The following is a 20,436-nucleotide window of genomic DNA, read 5'->3' as shown; positions in this document are numbered from 1 at the left end:
TCCTCCGACAACTTTTTCAAACTTTATTAAAAATGTGTTCCCTAGGTAAGTAATTACTCAGTGAATGAATCTCCACCCACAGTTTGAGAGATTTTATGTTGCATTATTTGTGAGATTTATATGCGTGATGACGTCTAATGTACGTCCTCATCCGAAGTAGTCGCTTTAAGCAACTTGTTAGCAACCGCTGTTTTTAAGACACAATAAAGCTTTTAAAAAATCGCGAGCGGGTAATAACTGGTGTGTTTTATGTCATAGAATAAAACATGAAAACATTTAGAGGTTTTGTTTACCACAGATCTTTTTTCAGGCGATTTACCAAAAATCATAAATTGGACCTACGCAGAGCCGCGTACCCTACGCCATAGCCTGATGCGCACCTCTCCAAAAATGTAACAACGCATCAACTCAACGCTGTGATTGGTCTGTTTGAACCCCTCCCTCAGGTCAAAAAACTCTGCGATAGCGTCATGTTTACTCAAACGCATTTTATTTGTTTATTTTTATTTATTTTATTAATTATTTGTTCTTCTGTATTTAACATCTCAAGCTGCAGCAAACATGACTGTTTACTTGCTGCTATCACTGCTAATGCTTCTCAAACGAGCTCGACTCGGTTCCTGTCTTGGTTACACAGTATGACTAGTGGTCATTGCCTGTCGACACGGACAATGATGCAGAAGTATAAATTAAAACCGACACGAAGCGGCGTGGAAGCTATGGCGTAAGTCCTACGCACGGGTATAAATTGAGTTTAAGCATTGTCATGTGGTTGTCCTTTGGACAAGTAAATTTGTCATTCACTTGTCCAAGTACAAATATTACTTGTCCAAAGATAAAACAAAAATTTTATTTAATTTGTGTCAATATAATTGTTTCGGATCCTGATTGGTCAAGTTTGCTTATACGTGTTTTACCTAGTGTCTGCTGCAGCCACCTAAATGTGTCAATACTCTCCATGGTTGCTATAGAACAAAGGCAAGCAGTAATTATTATTAGTGTCAGGGCTGTATGTAAACGTTTTATTGCACACAGCAATGGTGATACAGAGGTATAAAGTTTTGTAACACAGGCCAAACAGTAGTAGCACAAGTCTGTTATCATCATTAAAAAATATGCAGTATGCATAAGTGCAAATATGCAAGTGCAGTTCATCACATGAATAGGCAGGTAACTGACAAATGACATTAATGTTACATACTACAGATGGATAAATTAGGGCCATATTATTTTTTGTTTACCTAAATTACTTTTATTTTTTCTAATTTATGTGTATTTCATTTTTTTAACCACACAAAAGAGATATATATGTCCACATAAATCACTGTAGTAAACTGCAGTAAAATTCCCAGATACTATAGCGTTTTTGAACCTTACTATAGTATACTACAGTGTTTGCTACAGTTTATCAATTTGCTACAAGGGTACTACAATTTCCTTTAGCAATAGTATTTTTTCGTCCGAACGTTCAAATTAACGGGACTCTTATTTTGACGGGTTGTCGGGAAGACGCTTGAATTTTTGTGTGTTTGCAGATAGCTTCACTCAAACAGTAAAATGTTCATAAAATAAACTCTCAGAGCAACTCTGGAGATGAAGTTCATGTGGTTATCCTCATACAGTGCAGACGCAGATAAATCTTCGACCATCACTCGTGTTGTATGTTAATCTGTGAACAGCCAGCCCTTACGAAAATTAACCATGTTTTTTTTTGTGGTACAAGTGTAGTAACCATGTTTTCTTTTTGGTGCATTGATTACTTGGGGCAAAACCATGATTTTACTACAGTTACCATCGTTTACTATGTTTTTTTTTTTACAAAACATGGTTTTCAAATCATAGTTATTTTGTGATAACCATTGTTTTACTACAGTAACCTTTTTTTTGTTTTAACTGTAGTAAAACCATGGTAATTTTTAAGGGAGATGACATGCCATTGATTATTGTCACAAACAAGACAAACGCACTTCACACAAACACACAGCTCGGTCTAATGCACTTATTCTTAGCACATTTTTTTTCCAAGTTACTTGTAGTTCAAGTAAATTTCTCTATCACTTGCCCATACAAAACATTTACTTGTCCCGGACAAGCGTTACTGTCGAGCCCTGTTCTGTGACTTGACTCTTTTTGTCGCATTCTTTCTTTTTTGATTCATCCACCCCTCTTCCTCCAGGCCCATATAAAGCGGTATTTTTGTTAAATTGGTGTAAGTCTCTTTCCATCCCAACCTTGAAATAAACAAACCATTTTTCTCCCCTGCTTTCTATCCCAAGATCATGGTGAACATGCCACCAGCAGTCACCACATGAATGTCTTGAGATGAAAACATTAATAAATTCACTACAAACCCAGCCTCCGCTTGGTACCATACTGTTTCTTTATTTTTATTCTGTGCATGTACTTTGCAGTCAATGAAAAATCACTTACAAATATAGAGATAGTTAGGCAGTACAATAAGCAAGTGTCCGTAGAACAGCTTGAATTACAATAATGAAAAGCGAATATAAATATACAAGCGTATATTGTGCCTGTCTGCTTCAGATGTTCGGATGTCTGCTTATACCCTCATTTAGCATTTATAGGCTTTTATTATGTGTAATTGTGAATTTATGTCATGTTGCACACATGAACAAGATTTTAAAGAGTATTTTTAGAGTTAACTCATGAGCAATATACAAATGAGTAAAAGATGAGCACATACAGAGTAGAGTTTTATGATAAATATTTCAAAATATATAAACATGGTCAATATGGATTATAAGGCATCCTACTGGATGAAACTGTTACGCTTCCCTTTATAAACAGACAAATACACAGATAAACTAGACTTTACTGAATATTTTGAAGTATAAAAGTAATCTGATAATATACACATATATAATAAACGTGGGAAATTAAAGTTAATTGGTATGAAAATGAGCTCTTTGGTCAAACCTACTTTATGTATGTGCCCAGAGAAATTCATCTACAGTTATATCTCCATCATTTATAGCATACTTCATAGATCAGCCTGTTCATATTAAAACATACAAATGACCACAGACCTCTCAAATACTGCAAACGAAACCGCTAAAATAAAATAACTGTTTGATATTTTCACTTTTGACTTTTAAGCAGGTTCAGTTTATGGTAGCAGAAGGGTAATAGTGAAACAAAGAAATCTGTCTCCCCCTACAGGATTTTCTGTGTGGTGCAACAGTCCAGCACGGTTTTCAAACGCTCCTTTTAGGAATGTACTTTCCAGGGCAGGGAGACAAACAAGAACGTTTATTTGAGCTCTGTGATAAATAGAGTCTACTAAGGTCCACTAAGGTGTAGGCTACACATTAGCCCTTGGAGCTGTGGGTCCTCCACCCAAAAAAATGGTGTTCTGGGCCCCGCAAAATTTTGTAACGCCTCTGTGTGCCTTGTCAAAAAACAGGGAATTTGTTTTAATGCCTCAATCATCTTTGATCTGTGTTGCTGTCCAGGATGAATCTCAGTGCACATTTTCTTCTATTTGGTCTTCTGAGATCCTATCATCACCTTGGAGACAAAGTTGACGATGGCGCTGGCGGGCTGTTCAGGGTCGTGTTCGGCAAACAGGTGACAGACGTTCTCTGTGCTGCTTCCACTTTTCCTTGCGATGAAGCCAAAGATCCTGTTAAACACAAACAAACAGCCGCAATAATGAATACATGGGTATACATTATGCCAAATGCATAAGCTGGCACATAAAAGTGAGATAAACAGATTGGAAGTACAGGATAGAGGAACACTCACTTTGCAGATGTGCACCCATCTCGTGTCCACCTGGAAACAGAGTAGCGGAGAAGTGTCAGAGCATCGCCTGAATATACTTTTGTATATTGTGAAAGTTGCATGTACATCAGTATAGTTTAAAGAGTGCCATTTAGCTGACTTTTATTTTTTGCCTATGCTTAGAGTGTGCTGAGACGTCATCTAGACAAAGACTGGCTACCTTGGACAAATATACAATAAATATTTAGCATCATGTATACTGCATCATTTCTGTACTTCGTCTTGTGGTATGTCATAGTTTTGATAAGTTTACTACTCATCTAAAACAGTAATTAGTAATAGTAATAATCAAATATATTAAGAACCCATGTTTCCAAATATTTGAACACTACTGTACATAAAGTGTGTGTATGTTACATACTTCCTGTCCTGGGGATCCAGGGCGCAGAATATCACTGTGTTAACGGCATAGTGTCTCCTAAAGAACAGTCTGTACATACACAGTAATGCAAAGAAATATGAATGACTGTACATAAAAATCTTCATGTTTACATGTTTATAAAGTTTTACATACACGTCATAAAAGCAAAACAACCGTTGAAGCATGTATGTAGATTCTTTATTTAGCTTTCTACATTTATTAAAGAATGTGATATGTGTTGGTGGCGAGAGTACTAGGTGAGAGCATGTGTCAACATGACTAAATGAGACCTTTACATGGAGTACTGTATGTTTGAGAGTGAAACCTGTCATCATCTTAACAGTATACTGTATATACACATGTGTGTTTTATGTTTTCAGTGAGGCAATATGCTATCCTATAAAGCAAACTAGTTACATACTCATTGATACTACATTTCTTGCTAAATATTCAAATGAATACAAATTTGAGTAGTTTGAGTGCAGAACATTCACAATGTTTCATAGAGTTGGACTCTTCTGATTTGTAGAACACTCTTCCATTCGCCAACTAAACAATACAATTAAAATCACTAAACTGTACTAAAATTTCTAAAAACACTGCAGTGTTTAAGAATGTTACTTTAGTAAATATTAAAGCATAGTAGATTTTTTTAAATATTACTATAGTTAAATACTACAGATCTTGTAGTATACTACAGTAATTACACTATTCTGTTATATACTACAGTATTTTTTATGTGGGCTACCACAAAGTTTGCCAATTATATTCTGGTGAATGTGAAAATTCATAAGGATACTTTAATAAATTATTTAATAGAATTTTTTTACATTTTACACTGTCGCGGTCCCCTTGGGGGGGGGGGGGGGGTGGGGGGGGTTGGGGTGTTGTGGGAAGCACTGGTTTAAAGGTTTTAGGGTTTAAAATCTACCCCTTTGACTGTTGTGCTCTCTGCTGAACTTCACCTAACATTGTTGCCTGTGACAAATAAATGTCTGTATGTGTGTGTCTGAGAGACTCACTTCCTCTGGTTGTCTGTGAGTGTAATTCCCTGTGCGGACACTTTAAAGTGAACAACTGTGGACGTGGAGGGAGGATCCATGCTGAATACTGCAGTGGTGGCTTTCTGCACACCCTGAACTCCTGTCAAAGACTCCAGATCCACACTGCCCAGGAACCACACGTTACACGCTGGACGACACAAACACGTTAACACACAGATTAGTTTCAGTGTCATTTTCAAATTAAGGTTATACTAACGCACTTACAAACAAGTGCAGATTCACACATAAACACACTCATTAGACACTAGACAATGTTTATTTATTCACCTGCTCCCTGTTTTAGTAGCTCTGCTGCAGAGTTGGTTGATGTTTGTGTTTGGGATTCATTTAGTTCTTCAAGTGGATCTAGAAAAAAAAGTTTTTATTTAGGAGAAAACACTGGATAAAAGAAATCCACAAATACACCCAGATATGAGTAAGTACCTCTGCTGGGGATGATGAGTCTGCAAGGTAATGCCAGTGGTGTGGTTGAGTGTTGACACACCAATGCCGTGAGACTCCCTGTAGATACAAAAAACACATTTATATAGTTTTTAAATAATGTTATTGTTTTTAATAAAAAAATGTATGCATTTAAATAAATAATGCATGCAATAAAGAAAAAATATATAAAATTCTGCTATCATCATTTCTTGAAAAAACTATTACTAGGTTAACAAATATAACGCATGTACAGAGTCTTGCCTAGAGTACAAAGGTAGGTGCGTAAGGGGCGCTTTTAGAGAATAGCCTCTAGAGGGCGCCCGAGTCTGTGAAATGATCATGTAAATTGTGAGGCTCTGCCTAACGCATAAAGAGTTCGGTTCCAAAATGAGATAACTACATTTTATTTTCAAAAATCATTTTTTATTATTTTATCATGTTTTTATTGTTTTATCTGTGTTTTTTGAGTTATTATGGCTTAAATCAAAACAAACCAACTGCAGTTTGATTGATATTAATTGGAATGCACCATAAAAAAAACATGATTTTTTTCTCATTTTGGAACCAAACTCTTCACATGTTCTTATTAACATTCATTCAAACACAAATAGATATTTACCAAAGTAGGGTTCATTGGGGCAGCCTTTTAACCGTACGCCTTTCTGTGTGCATTCAATCAGGAAGTGCCGGACGAGCTCATTGGACAAATCCCCCACTGTGTGTACAGAGACAGGAAATGACTTCACATTTATAATGACCTTTAATCATGACTGCAACAAGAACACGATGTGGCAGCAAATGAGATCTTTTTTACTCAAAAACATCTCTAAATTACTGAGGAAGATGGAATAAGAACAGAAAAGATAAAAACACAAATGAGATCTCGTTAAGATCTCATTATAAGCAATAAATAAAAAAGCAAGACTATTCTTCAAATCTCCTCTCATACTTTTCCTGAATATCTTTAAAGTTTCAAAATAGATCTCAACAATGTCTCAAACTGTGCCCGCTTAGATCAGACTTACATTAGCATTTTCATTCATAAAGAGCATTTTTCTTATTAAAAATGTTTTGTAATAAATCATCTCAACCTTTTTGACTCCAAGGCCCCCCACTGTATTCAACAATATTCAAAGGCACCTCTCCCGCTTACAAAAACTCAAAATTTCTACCCAATAAAATATTTAAGAGTTTGATATTAATGGGAAAAGTGTTTATCCAATATCAAAATTGACAAATAATAAGAAATATCTTGGTTGTAGTTGTTTTCCATTTTCATTTTGTCTAATTTTGAATTATTAGTCATCCTCATGCCCCCTTGGAAGTCAGCTGGGGCTCCCTGTTGAGAACCACTGATTGATCTTATATCCCTATACTCTTACTGTACGCCAATAACTATCTGTTTATGTTTTATTTTATTACTTTTAAAGAATGTTAGAGAAACACAAGACAATAATGTACCTTAAATAAAACACAACTGAGAATTGAGTTTATCATTTTGCCTGTTATTGCACTTTTACTGTTAGTGAAAGGTTTATGCATCAAAATGACTCGGAAGTAAGTGTTTTACGCTTATTTTCTATCTTCTCTCTGCCCCAAATACAAGACGTATACACATTCTTGCGCTATAGTCCTATATAGTTTTAACTGTTCATCATTCAATGACAGCTTCTTAGCAAAGCTTGCATTACGCTGTGGCAGGCTCGCAAAACAATCTGGCTAGAAATGTGCAACACAAACTGTGACAACAACTGTTAGACTGAAACTGATAAGGGACCATGTTAAAAATAAACATCGCCGTTCCTTTTCACTGCTGGTATTCTTCAAGACAGCATATGCATGTGCTAAACACACCCAAAAATAACACAATATTATATAGATCTTCACTTTTATATGTTACGCTCATATGGGATATTAGTATACAAGTGTATCTATAGTATTTGCATCTTCTCTGTGCATCAAATTTGTTTGTTTATTTAAATCCCTTCTTACGGAGACCTCTAAACCTGTGAATCAAAGCGAGATGTCATGTGTGTGTGTTTCACCCTTCCTTCCTCTATTTGTGAGAGACACTGTTTACAGAGAGGCTCTGGATATGAACGCTCCAGCTGTTCCTCACACAATAGTGTTGGTAAGTCCGGCTCTCCAGGGTCTTAAACTTCACCAAACATAGACCTTCAAACGGTTTTCCTGTTCAGTCATATTCAGTGCCAGGATGCTAAACAGAGGCAGAGAGATGCTACAGCAATAAGTAACCTTTAGCGTTCGCTTACTTTTTCTGTTTTGCTGCACAACAGAAGGTGGGGGCGTGGCCACTTTCATGGCCAATCCGTATGCTCCTCTGAATGAGTGACTGTCTCTGATGATGAAGAAGCCCGGCTCTTTATCTTTGAGAATGGCAATGGCTAAAGAAAACCAGCGAGAAAAGTAATGAGACTGTGCTTATTCGAAGAATCAGTAAAAAGAAAATAAAGAAGCATTAATGATTGCTTATAGACTTTAGTCAGAGTAGACAACGTGATTAATTTGGATCGAAGTACAGTCCTACGTGTCAGTCAGTTGTGCGCTTGTCAATTGTTCAGCCAAGGAAACGTTAAAATGATGTCTTCTCACACATTTCGGCAGCACAAAGAAACAAACTTGGTCGTAAACATAGTAATACAGTGAAGACAGAGTGATCTATGAGTGGACCCATGAAATCAAAACATGACATTTAGTGGATGTGTGCTATGCTTGTGGTGATCTACATGCTAATGTACTCCAAAAAGTTAACAAAATATACTTTAGCAGATATAAAAAAACGCATTCAAAGAGTTTTTGCCTTCTGGGAAAATGGAGCAAAAATATGAATGAATCATCTTGCACTGACATCCAGCCATTCTTTCTCTGTGACACTTGTAGGGTTGCAGGCGTCAAAACCCATCCCAGAATATCTCAGGCCAAAGGCAGGGGCCAGGTGGCCATTCCATCACACATATGGGTGATTTTAAGTCTCTGATTCAATCTGATCTACGTGTTTCTGAACTGCGGTGTTACAAGGAGTACCCACAGCAACACGAGGAGAGTCAGGCGGAAGACAACCAGGGCTCTAACATTTATCCTGTGAGGAAACAGTGCTATCCACTGTGCTGCCCTATCTTGCATAGGCATATATACTCATATATGCTATATATACTCATAGGTATGTACAATAAAATGTGCTGTAGAACAAAAATATCCCTGTCACTAATACCATCTACTGTACTTCTGACAGGCAACAGCAAGCAGCATATCATGATTCATGGCTGTGATATACTGTAAACGAAAGGCAACTGGCAAATTTAAGCTTCAAGTTAGTCAAGCTTACACCAGCTGAGCTAATCGATGTAAAAAAATTGTGATACAACACATACTAAACTGTTGCCTTTCTTAGCTCTTTATCAGCTCTTCAATCATACCACGTTCAAAACCCACCTCCATCCCCAACTCCACTTCATTGGACTTCGTCTATCAGGTAATTTTAATTTCATCCCATAACTAATGAAATTGAATTTATTTTCTCTTCTTCACAAGTATTGATCCTCTTTTTGGTGATGTCCTTCAAGTATAATATACATTTTGTATATCACAAATCAGCGTGAAGGCATATATTTCCCTGTTATATGAAAGTAGTAATCGTGCTAAAAAAACATCAACATAAGAACAGAAAAATGTTGGTTTAATATTTTTAAAGAAGTTTTAAAAACAGTAGTGGCCAAAAGTGATGTCCAACTTTGGAAAATTGATGTCTTTGCACTTGATATCATTTTATTAAAGATGTACTAAAAATGTGCATGTTTGTTGTGTAGTTGGGTTTGGAATATAAACTTGGAGTGTAAATTTAAGAAGGCATGACAAAAAAATGTAAATGTTATTGAGTCAGGAGGAGGACCACCAGGAGAATGACTGCTGTAGTCAAAAACATGACGGAATCATGCTGTTTTATTACTGTAAGCTTTTGGAATTTCTGTGCATTTTTGTATATACAGTATATTCTGTTATGCTATAGTTTGCCTTTTTTGCCAAATAACCTTTTTCAAATAAATACCTCAACCAAGTGTAGTTAACCTTAAATACCTTAACCAAACTTTCTTCATATTTTGAAGCTTTACTCAAACCCGAGGCATCGTTTAAAGCAAATATTGTGCAAAAAGGTCATCTGTACATCAATGTTGGGCTGTTACTGTATATAAAGAGCTGTACTTCTATTTACAATTTTCACTTGCTTCAAATTAAATATGATGTCTACTCTGACTATGTTCTCTTAATGATCACGCATCCTTACCTTGCTCTCGAGAAATGTCTGGCTTGTACCAGAACTTTGACGTATCCTGAACAAACTTAACGTTTTCAGGTTTACTGGCCAGGAAATCTGAAAAGTAACATTACACGTAAGGTTGTGGATGTAAATTCAGCTCGGGTGCACACATACAGATACCGTTCTAACCTGGACTCGGTGTGGATCTAGTAGGTGATGTATTATGACTGGCATAGGATGTGCTGATCCCACTTCTGTTGAGCGGGAAACTGAACATGGTTTCTGAGCCCTCTGTGCCTCTTCTCTTCAGGGGTAGAAGTGGAGGCTGAGCCACATCTAAACCCAGGGCCTCCAAACCCTCTATTGTCTCCAGCAGGCTGTTCTCAAGTCCCCCAACGTCCAGAGAGGAGGACAGGCTGCGGGGTGCTCCTCGGGGGGAGCTGTGGGAGTTGGGGGCAGACAGGGTGAGTGGTGGGGAGGGCTGGGGGGTGTAGTGGCTCAGGGGGGTACTGGAGCCACCCTCTAACCAAGAATGAGCTGCAGTGGGGCTGTACGGAGGAAACGGCGTAAGGTTATCTTACATATCCTGTGCATACGCAAACACGCCCCGCGGTGTGTTTATACACTGATAAATATAGCCTGCATTTACACAATAGACCACACATGTAGCCTATTGTTACTAAAACGATAGCAATATCATTCCAGAGCAAAGAGAAACCACAATTGCGGTCTTTTAAGTATGAAGATGAAATGAAAAGCAAATCGAGACATTTGCTTATGTGTCCTGCCTAGTGAACTTCCTTTAACTTAATGTGATGCACATTTAGCAATAACATTTTCTTCATGAGAAGGAATTGAGAGGTCTTGTTTGGTTGTTGATTTAGATACCTGTCCGTATTGACCATTGGGCTCGGTGTGGAGATAGAGTGCATGGATCCAAACATCCTCTGACAGGAGACGGGACTTCCTGTGACATCCGAGTGAAAGAGCTCTCCGTCTGAAGACATGGATGTGTGCGTCATGCTGTCCACATATCCTCGAGACTCTGCGAGAAGACAAATAACAGGAGCTTTATCACCTGAACACACACCTTTAACCAATATTTTTTTCCAGCGAGATTCCATTCTGTATGAGCTATTTATTATTGCATGCCTGTTTGAAAACCTGCACTATATAACCTGCTACTAGTTGCCAAATGCAGGTCATAAATCAAACAGTATTAGCGGCTAGACCACTGTAGGGGAGTTGTGGCTGTGGGTTTGGCAGAAGCCCATACACATTCTTTAGATTGTGCACATAACAAAACCACAGGGGGAGGGACCCTCGAGGAATTTTACTCTGTTTGTCTCATACTCTCTCTCTCTTTTGGAAACTAGCGAGCTATTATAATTAATTTTGGTGTATTTAAAGTACGTAGATTTTAACTTCCTGCATTCAAAGTTCATTTTAACCTTTTAAAACTAAACCCTTAATGCAATTTAAAACAAACTAAATCATATATAGATGCAAGCAGCTATTAAAAGGGTACTATGCCCAAATATACAAATTCTGTCATCATTTACTCACGCTCATGTCATTCCAAACCTGTATGACTTTCTTTCCTCTGCAGAACACAACAGAAGATATTTTCAAGAATGTTGGTAACCAAACAACACTGGTGCCCATTGACTTCCATTGTACGGACACAAAACCACTGAGACATTTTTTAAAATATCTTCTTTCGTGCTCCACAGAATAAAACAGTCATGTATCAGTTTTGAATGACATGAGGATGAATAAATTATGACATTTTATTTTGGGGCAAATTACCCTTTTAATGGAATCTGGAGGATACACAAAAGCTACTAAAGACTGTCATTGAAACATTGGAAATCTGCATATGGCTTAAACTGGTTTTAGCCTGACCAAGGTGGTCATGCATGGTCTTCCAATCTGACCTGATTTAAAAAGCTCAAAACCAGCTGACGGACTACCCTATCTAGGCTGGGTAAACCAGGTAAGCAAAGCAACCTTAAGTTAGTTTAAGCTGTTTTTATCACGTCATAACTGAAGAATTGAACACTGAGAGGACTTCAGTATTTAGTGTGGTTTGTCTATAATATTGCGTCTCATGACATCTGTTGCTTCATATTCCTTTCCCATTGCTCCCAGAGAAACTACTATATTTAGCATGTATGTGTACAAGGCATGACTAAAAAACCCACAACACATTTATCATGGCTAAGACTCAAAACGCTAAAATTGCAGAAGTGTAAGGTGACCTCATATTGAAAAGAAGAACCCTGATTGGACAATTCAACCATTATGCTTTGCAAACTAAGTTTTCTTAAAGCATCGGCTGTTTGTACAAGAATAGCTTACGCGTAACATTAAAGTATATAGAACAGCACCGACAGTCTTCAGTTTTCAACTGCTGTGTAAATTTTGCAAACTGATAAAAGCTGCAAAAAATAAAATGTAGAAAATCTCACATCCAAAAGAAACATTTTGTAATTTTAATGGGGTAGGAGGGCTAACATTTTGAATATTGCTTATGTAACCGCTATAGTTACTAAGCTTTCGTGTACTGCAGTATCATCGAAGCTGCTTAGACCACATCCATAACCACCTCATAAGATAGGTTGTCAAGGCGACGCTGTCTTTGAAAACATTACCCAGAATTCATGTAAACATAAACAAATCCACAAACAACATCTGGAGGCCCAGACTGAACTCTCCGATCAAAATGTTACTAAAAAAGACTTTGACTTGACCCACCCAGAAAACCCTGACGCTCATTCCCAAGGCACAGGAATCCCAAATAATTCTTCCCAGAGATTCATCTGGTTTGCCTTGTTAAATTCCATCCCGTTTAAAATCAGAGCAGGGGCGTACACACCAATGAATGTTGTCGAACAGTGGCGTACACACCAATGAATGTTGTTGCTTTGATGTTTAAGACGAAATGAATCAGAATGAACGAAAAAATAATGATCTATCCACTCCAACATGACCCACCTAAAGCCAACAGGATCAACAGATGTTAGTGTCACATGAGGACTGGACCATCCGGTCCTAAAGGTCAATGATCTGTTGAACTCAAGCGCCCCTTCAAATAAAAGGGAAGAACTGGATGACCCCTGGAGAAAACATGTTCTCCAGGAAGAAGAGAAAGGTCAGAGGGTCTACCCTAATGAAAAAAACACCAGCAAACCACCCCATGCTGGTCTCCCTGTCTGGCCCATCTAAGGTTAATCTGGTCTAGCTAGTGTGCCAGCCTTTCCAAGCTTGTTTAGCTGGTGAGACGTTTCTTACCCGGAAAAATGGCCAAAATCTCCCTAAAACCATTAAAACAGACCAGCCAAACCGCTTCAAAGGAATAGTTCACCCAAAAATGAAAATTCTGTCCTCATTTACTCACCCTCTTGTCATTTCAAACCTGTATGACTTTCTTTTTTCAGCAAAACACAAAATATATTTTGAAGAATTTTGGTGAACAAAAACGTTCCCCTTTGACTTGCATTGGTCCATACAATACAATAGAAGTCAATGGGGACCAACAGTTTTTGGCTACCAACGTTCTTCAAAATATCTTCTTTTGTGTTTTGCTAAAGAAAGAAAGTCATATATGTTTGAAATGACAAGAGGGTGAGTAAATTATAACAGAATTTTTTGTTGTTGAACTCATTCATGTTTCCTCTCTGTCTCAAACTGAGAGGGTACAAAGCATCCTTAGTGAAGAAGTGTGACTTCACATTCTTCTTTTCCAAAGTAAGGAAAGAAAAAAGTGTGTTTGTTTGTCGCAAACATTAAATGCATTCTTGCTTAAAGTATGCGCCTTGCTAATATTGGCTTGCCATTTCAATACCTCACACAGTTGAGATAGCAAATGAATACGAATGATGATTAAAGTGAATGTAAGTGCGTTTGTTTGTGTGCTTCTGTTCAAACCATGGCTTTCAGAAATAAATCTCCTGCATGCCACAGAGACAAAGGACAACTTCAGTTTTACAGACTTAACAAACTCTCCATTCAGAGGGAGAATACACACACACGCCACACACACACGCACGCACGCACACACACACACGCGCACGCGCACGCGCACACGCACACGCACACGCACACGCACACGCACACGCACACACACACACACACACACACACACACACACACACACACACACACGTGCAGGGAGGGAAAAATAGGGTGAATTTAACAAGAGGATTGAATACTTTCCAGCCGAAAGCATTACGCCAATGATATGAGACAATGTCAAAAATATGCCTGCAGTAGTTCAAAACTTCAGTTTTAGTTCCATGATCTTAGTTTTATGCCTAACACCTGGGCTTTCTTTCAGACATCAAATGCTATTGTCGTCAAGGTATTAAATATCGTATATTTGTTTTGTTTCATTAAACACAAAATTAGAAATTTTGAAGAATGTAGGAAAGCAAACAGTTATGGGGCACCTTTGTCTACAATTTTAATTTTCCTTCTATGGTAGTCAACGATGTGCCAGATATGTCAGTTGCTAACATTTTTCCAAATGTCTTTCTCTGTGTTCAACAGAGTAAAGAAATGTATACAGGTTTGGAACAACTTGAATAAATGAAGACCAAATGAAGGATGCCAGAACTTCTTATGGAATATGTCTCACATTAAAATATCTTCTACAGTGATATTCTACATACTGTTACTGTATAACATATAGAAATATGAACACCCAAACAAAGAGCCGTAGGATTAAACTAACATCCACATGATGTGACTCACAATGAAGGAGAAATGGATCTGACAAGAAAGAAACTGACCACACATTTTGATCCATTGAACTAAACGACAATATGCATGGCTGTATAAGGCAGACATTTATATTTCTTTGTAATCTTCGGTTATGCTGTGATTGACTCGCTTTTGTCAATTGAATCTTTTGTTGCTTCACTTAACATTGTTCTGATAAATGTTATCCTGTCATGTGCTCTAAAAAAGATGCTTTTGTCAGAGCAAAGAAATCGAATCGCTCCATTTTACCTGGTTTGGTTGCACGCTGTTGCGGTTTCAAACACAAAACAAATGGAATGTCAGTTCAAACTGACCCGAGATCTGCACAACCATTACATAAGAAATTCTTTCCCTCCCCACATTCATATGAACAAAGATTCACACAAAACTATCCCTTGTCTGGAAAAAGAGAGGAGAATGTCTCCACTGTCTGCTGGACTCCACCATCATCTCCTACTCCAACACGCATCCACCAAAGACCTCACTACTACACACATAAAAACCCAAGTCACATTAATACGCATCTATCCACAACAAGACTGTCACGTCAACCTCCGTCTGCTTTAGGACCCACTGTGGCTGGATGATAAATCTGCCGAGCCAGATGGAAAAGTGCCAAAGCTTGTCGTCCTAAATCACAGATGTGTGGTGATTCATGGGACAAGTCAAGTGTAAGCCAAACAAAAGATTGAAATAAAAAGAAAGAATTCTGATGATTTTCCACAGAATATCCATTTGGTGAAGTAGCGGCGTGTTGAGTTTGTTTGTGAGGAATGTCAAACCTTCAGAATCACTGACTGAACCAACAAGGTTAGTTGAAAATGTGGACATTTAATTGGATCTTTAAAGTGATAGCTAACCCCAAAATTGAAAATTCTGTCATCACCTTTTTGTCATTTCAAACCTGTACGACTTTCTTTCTTGCGCAGAACACAAAAGACGATATTTTGAAAAATGTTGTTAACTGGACCCCATTCACTTGCATTGGTTTTGTGTCCATACGATCGAAGTGAATGGGGTCCAGTGCTGTTCGGTTACCAGCTTTCTTCAAAATATCTTCTTTTGTGTTCTGCGGAAGAAAGAAAGTCATAAAGGTTTGAAATAACAAGAGGATGAGTAAATAATGACAGAATTTTCAATTTTGGGTGTACTATCCCTGTAAGTGATTGAAAATGCAACAATACAATATCTACTTCAGATGTTCACACAAAGTCTAAGAGCCAGTGAAACAGGAAGCAATCCCATAAAAACTTTTTTCTAAATTTTTAACAAATACACACATCACATACCCAAATATCCATAACATTATTGAGAACTTGACTACAGTTTTGAATTGTGTTGTTTGGTTTACAATAGTCTAACATTTCTAATAGTTTCCAGTGAAGTTTAAAAATGCATTCTTAAAAACATCCCTTAAACAGGATGAATGTACCCAAAAAGCAAAACTACAAACATTTGTTTCCATACGCTGTAACCTGAATATATTCAGAATACAATCTGATTTAAATGCCAATATCTTCTCTGAAAACAGAAGCTCTTATATTTTACAAAAAATGTCAGATCAAAACCAATATAGTGATTAAGAATGAGACTGTTTCCAGCATTCTAAAGATGCAGATACCCACACAAAAACATAAGAAACAGGATTATTCATAGTGTGGGGGTGTTCACATAGACTTCATGCTGACAAGAAGACAATTCAAGTCTGTCTGAGATGGCTGCAGCAAATGGCTGATGTATTAGCATACAAACGCACAGACAAATGCTCACACAGACACTCACACACACCAAAACACAAGAAGAAGTCAAACAAAAGTTGGCTTAAAATGATCAAATACTTTCACTCATACCTAGAGAAGCAGTCATGTTGAAGAAATCCCTCATACAGAACTCATCCAGAGAGATAAGTTGAAACTCCAGCACGTGTCCAAACGCTCCTGCACAATAACTTTCTGACGTTTCTAAAGGGAATGTAAATCTGATGTTTAAGTGTGTGTAAAACTACTCCTGGTTCAGCGCTCTTTCTCTACCTCACTCCCCTACAGCAATGTTGTCTCTCATTCCATCTCACATTCTCTCTCCTGACACAAACACTGACCACGGGCACGTCACTCAGTTGCACTTCTGTCCAGCTTTCCCCCTTCCCCTCTTCAATGTCTCTCTCTCTCTCTCTCTCTCTCTCTCTCTCTCTCTCTCTCTCTCTCTCTCTCTCTACTAATTTATGCCCGGTCTGAATGAAGTCATTGAGTTTTTAGAATTCTGTTAAACCCCAGATGGAAAACTACTTCACTCTATTCTTCCAGCAGCAGGACTGTGTGCCACCGACTGACTTCAGCTTTGAGGAAGGCAGTGGGGGTGGGGGCCGTGGGGGTGGGAGGTGCTAAAGAAAAGGACAGGAAAAGTTTGGACAACTGCCCCCAACTGGCATGAAACAGAGAGACCCCTATGGCGAATTAACATATGAGTTCATGAGCGCTCTCTTGTCTTTGATAAACTATTCAAGCATTGTTCTGCGCAGACTCGCACACAGTCTGGTTCACCTAGGCTAACTGCAGCAGCAGGGGTCAGAGGTGAGGATGTCCTTTTATGGGCGTAGTGCGCTCTGAATGGTGTGGCTCGCAACATCTGCTCCATACTGCAACACGCCTGCTTCTAAAAATATGTTGCTGTTGTTTTAAGTAAATCAATGTTCATAAATTAACACACATTTTTACAACTGAGCAAAAAGCAAGAGACCACATTGGAAATCTGTGATTTAAAATATAAATTAAATTGAAAAATAAATGTTACATTTGTGTATTTTAGCACATGTAAATAAACTTATACCATGGTCATTTTGAATACTCGATTCTGATTGGCTGGAAGGTGTGCATTAAAACCCTTTAACGCACAGGTAGCTCCAGTAAGTTTGTTTACATTTGAAATTTAACTGACAAAATCACTGTAATTTTCACCTGTTTGATCTAAAATTTCACTGTAAACATCAATAAAAGCTTCAACTTGGCAAATGACCATGGTATAAGCGGGATAATCCACAGCTAGCCGTGCGTTAAAGGATTTTAATGCACTTCGCAGAGGCACTTCTTGGCCTCCACGTCATGCATTAAAACCCTTAATCCACAGCTAGCCGTGCGTTAATCTCTTACTTAATGTTAAAGTCATAGAATAAAAAATTTGGTGAAATTCTAGTATAAGTACAATGTTATTGCGTTAAAAAGTGATGTGCTGTTGACCTTCATCTTTGTCTTAATGACAGACAGAATTTAGAATTATCCATCAATGTTTTAAAAATTCTGTGAATGCCAGAAATCTTTCTGTTCACAAATGTTGACTGATGGTCAAACTGTCACAGCTGAATTTAACTTTACTAAATCCCCATTTAAGTATTTATAAGTAGCCGTAAAAAATACAATTTCTCTCCCTTATATTCAGATCAAGATGACCCTAATGTGACCCCTGACACTGTGGCACATAAATGCACTTTCGGGACATGCTTTCTCTTCCTCCCCTTACAAACTTGTGTGTAAATATTTGCCTCCGTCTGAGAGCAACAGTTTAAATGTAGAAGCTTCTATTTTCTCTTGTTTATTTAGAAAGTAAAACATAAATGAAGTTATGTAACCCACGAATATTCCCATATCAGGAAATTAAAATAAACAACACATCCTCTGAACACATCTTCAGTAATCTAGAACAGTGGTTCTCAAACTGGGGGCCGTGGCACCCTGGGGGGCCCCCAAGATGGATCCAGGGGGGCCATAGAAATTTATCATAGATTTTATGCAATCAAACATCAGAAAAATGACACCACCAACCAAACGAATTGAGGTTCCAGCATTGTATAACTGAATGTTTTTGGTTTAATTAAAATTCTAAGTTTAAGATTATACGTCTTTATATGGGGGGCCGCAAAGCGATGCACTTAACACAAAGGGGACCTTACAACGAAAAAGTTTGAGAACCACTGATCTAGAAGACCATGCTGGAGGGAAAATGCCTGAAATTGTATCTAAAACAAGTGTATTTCTTTATCACAATGTTTATTTAATTGATTCGACTGAAAGAGAGCTAATGTGACCTGAAAAAGTGTAAAAATATTGAACATATGCTTACAGTAAGAGGAAGATACACTTTTGATTGTTATTTGTTATTCAATTCCCAAATACTTTCTTGTCTTATAAATGTGTCTTTATCAACCAAAAGCGGCAAAAGCGCTTTTTTGTTTTAATTTCACTCTTTATGGATTTGAAAATCCTTTTTCACTAATCCAGTCCATCTTTATCTTTCCTCAGTCTTCCTGTGATTTCACATTGAGATGTTATCAGGAGATTGTATTTGCCTCATTACAAATTACATAACTGACGTATCGAGAAAGAAATAACCCAGTGAAAACGACGCTTGCACATTTGTGAGGGACTGAACTATGCTGTTGTTTTAGAGTAGTTTCACTACAATAATTATGCAAATGGTGCAAACATGCCCAAAAATGCTTGCATGCTGCAATTGACCCTTCGCAAAACCCCGCCCCCTGTTGCTATGTCCGACAAGCTTTCGGTATCAGCCATGCGCTCCCAGTGTAAATGTGTGCACTCCCTGGGGAAATAGTGAAGAATTTCTGGAAAAATGATACACTGATTTCAGACAGAAAGGTCTGCAATATGCATTCGAGGGATACATTCAGGATTTGAGATAACTGTAATAATAAGTATACCTATTTTTGCATCCACACCAGCAACGTTACGTTAATTCTAAACTCACATGATGCAGTAGGCTACTAACGTTACTGTCACATAAATGGATTAAAGGGGTCGTGTGACACGGCTAAAACGAATATTATCGTTTGTTTTAGATGTAATGCAATGTGTATACACGATTTAAGGTTCAAAAACGCTGTATTTTCCACATACCGTGCATGTTTGTATCTCCTCTTTGCCCCGCCTCTTTGAAACGCGTAAAACATTTTTTTACAAAGCTCATCGCTCTGAAAAGCTTGTCGGGACTGGTTTGTTTGTCGGACAAAATGGAGGTCAGTCACGGGGGCACATAATATCGGCGTTATGATTGGTCAGATGGCCTGTCAATCAAACTGCTTGCAAAGGGTCAATTCCTCATCTTGAAGCCCAGTTCTGAGTGCAGGTTAGACTAACAAAATCTGTCTGATTTGTCTAGAAATCCATCTCTGTTTGAAACATGTTTGAGTTGCATTTGAAGAAAACTTTATGTATCCTTATGTGGGTTTAACTCAAATGACTTCAAACAGACATTCCCCGTCACATTTTCACTTCTTTGCCGAAGGAGATAACGTATTTACGAAACGTGCTCTGTAGAGCAGTTTGTCCGTTTAGGGCTACTGTAGAAACAACACGGTGAATTCCATGTAAGAGGACTAGCGGTGTATAGGTAATAAAAATATAGCGCTTCATTATGTAAGGTCTTCATACACACCTCTAAAGACATAGTTATGCATATTACATTGCATTTCTGTCAATAGTTGCTCCGTTAACCATGGTTTTTAGGGCTAAATGGGCGGGTAAACTAGATGATGTAAACAGTGTGATGCTTTCCTTGCCTGGGTCAATCAAAGACAATCCATCTAAAGGTGGAAGAGAAATACAAAGCGATTTCCGCACAATTCCCTAAGTAGGCCATTTAATCTAGAAGTTCCTCTTGATGTCGATGATGTAGACATAATATTGATACAGCAGATATAATACAAGGATGTAGTCATTAGTAAGGCTATTTGA

General features: G+C 37.9%; 1 protein-coding gene across 2 annotated transcripts in view; it reads right to left on the bottom strand.

Annotated features, from left to right (window-relative positions):
- Positions 1-2,362: 2,362 nt before the first annotated feature.
- si:ch211-191a24.3 (tensin-3) overlaps positions 2,363-20,436 on the bottom strand; it is a 44,423-nt gene continuing 26,349 nt past the window's right edge. For both annotated transcript variants that reach the window (XM_057352684.1, XM_057352685.1), the window contains 11 exons: positions 10,817-10,973; positions 10,118-10,476; positions 9,956-10,042; positions 7,926-8,057; positions 6,272-6,367; positions 5,653-5,730; positions 5,497-5,574; positions 5,188-5,356; positions 4,166-4,234; positions 3,766-3,795; positions 2,363-3,643 (listed from right to left, as the gene is read on the bottom strand). In XM_057352684.1, coding sequence (XP_057208667.1) covers positions 3,499-3,643; positions 3,766-3,795; positions 4,166-4,234; positions 5,188-5,356; positions 5,497-5,574; positions 5,653-5,730; positions 6,272-6,367; positions 7,926-8,057; positions 9,956-10,042; positions 10,118-10,476; positions 10,817-10,973 — 1,400 coding nt within the window. In that variant the 3' untranslated portion in view covers positions 2,363-3,498. The remainder of the gene's footprint in view (positions 3,644-3,765; positions 3,796-4,165; positions 4,235-5,187; positions 5,357-5,496; positions 5,575-5,652; positions 5,731-6,271; positions 6,368-7,925; positions 8,058-9,955; positions 10,043-10,117; positions 10,477-10,816; positions 10,974-20,436) is intronic.

This window comes from Triplophysa rosa, linkage group LG15 (genome assembly GCF_024868665.1).
Source record: "Triplophysa rosa linkage group LG15, Trosa_1v2, whole genome shotgun sequence".
NCBI lineage: Eukaryota > Metazoa > Chordata > Actinopteri > Cypriniformes > Nemacheilidae > Triplophysa > Triplophysa rosa.
The sequence above is the reverse complement of the archived record's forward strand: the minus strand, read 5'-3'. Positions and strand labels throughout refer to the sequence as shown.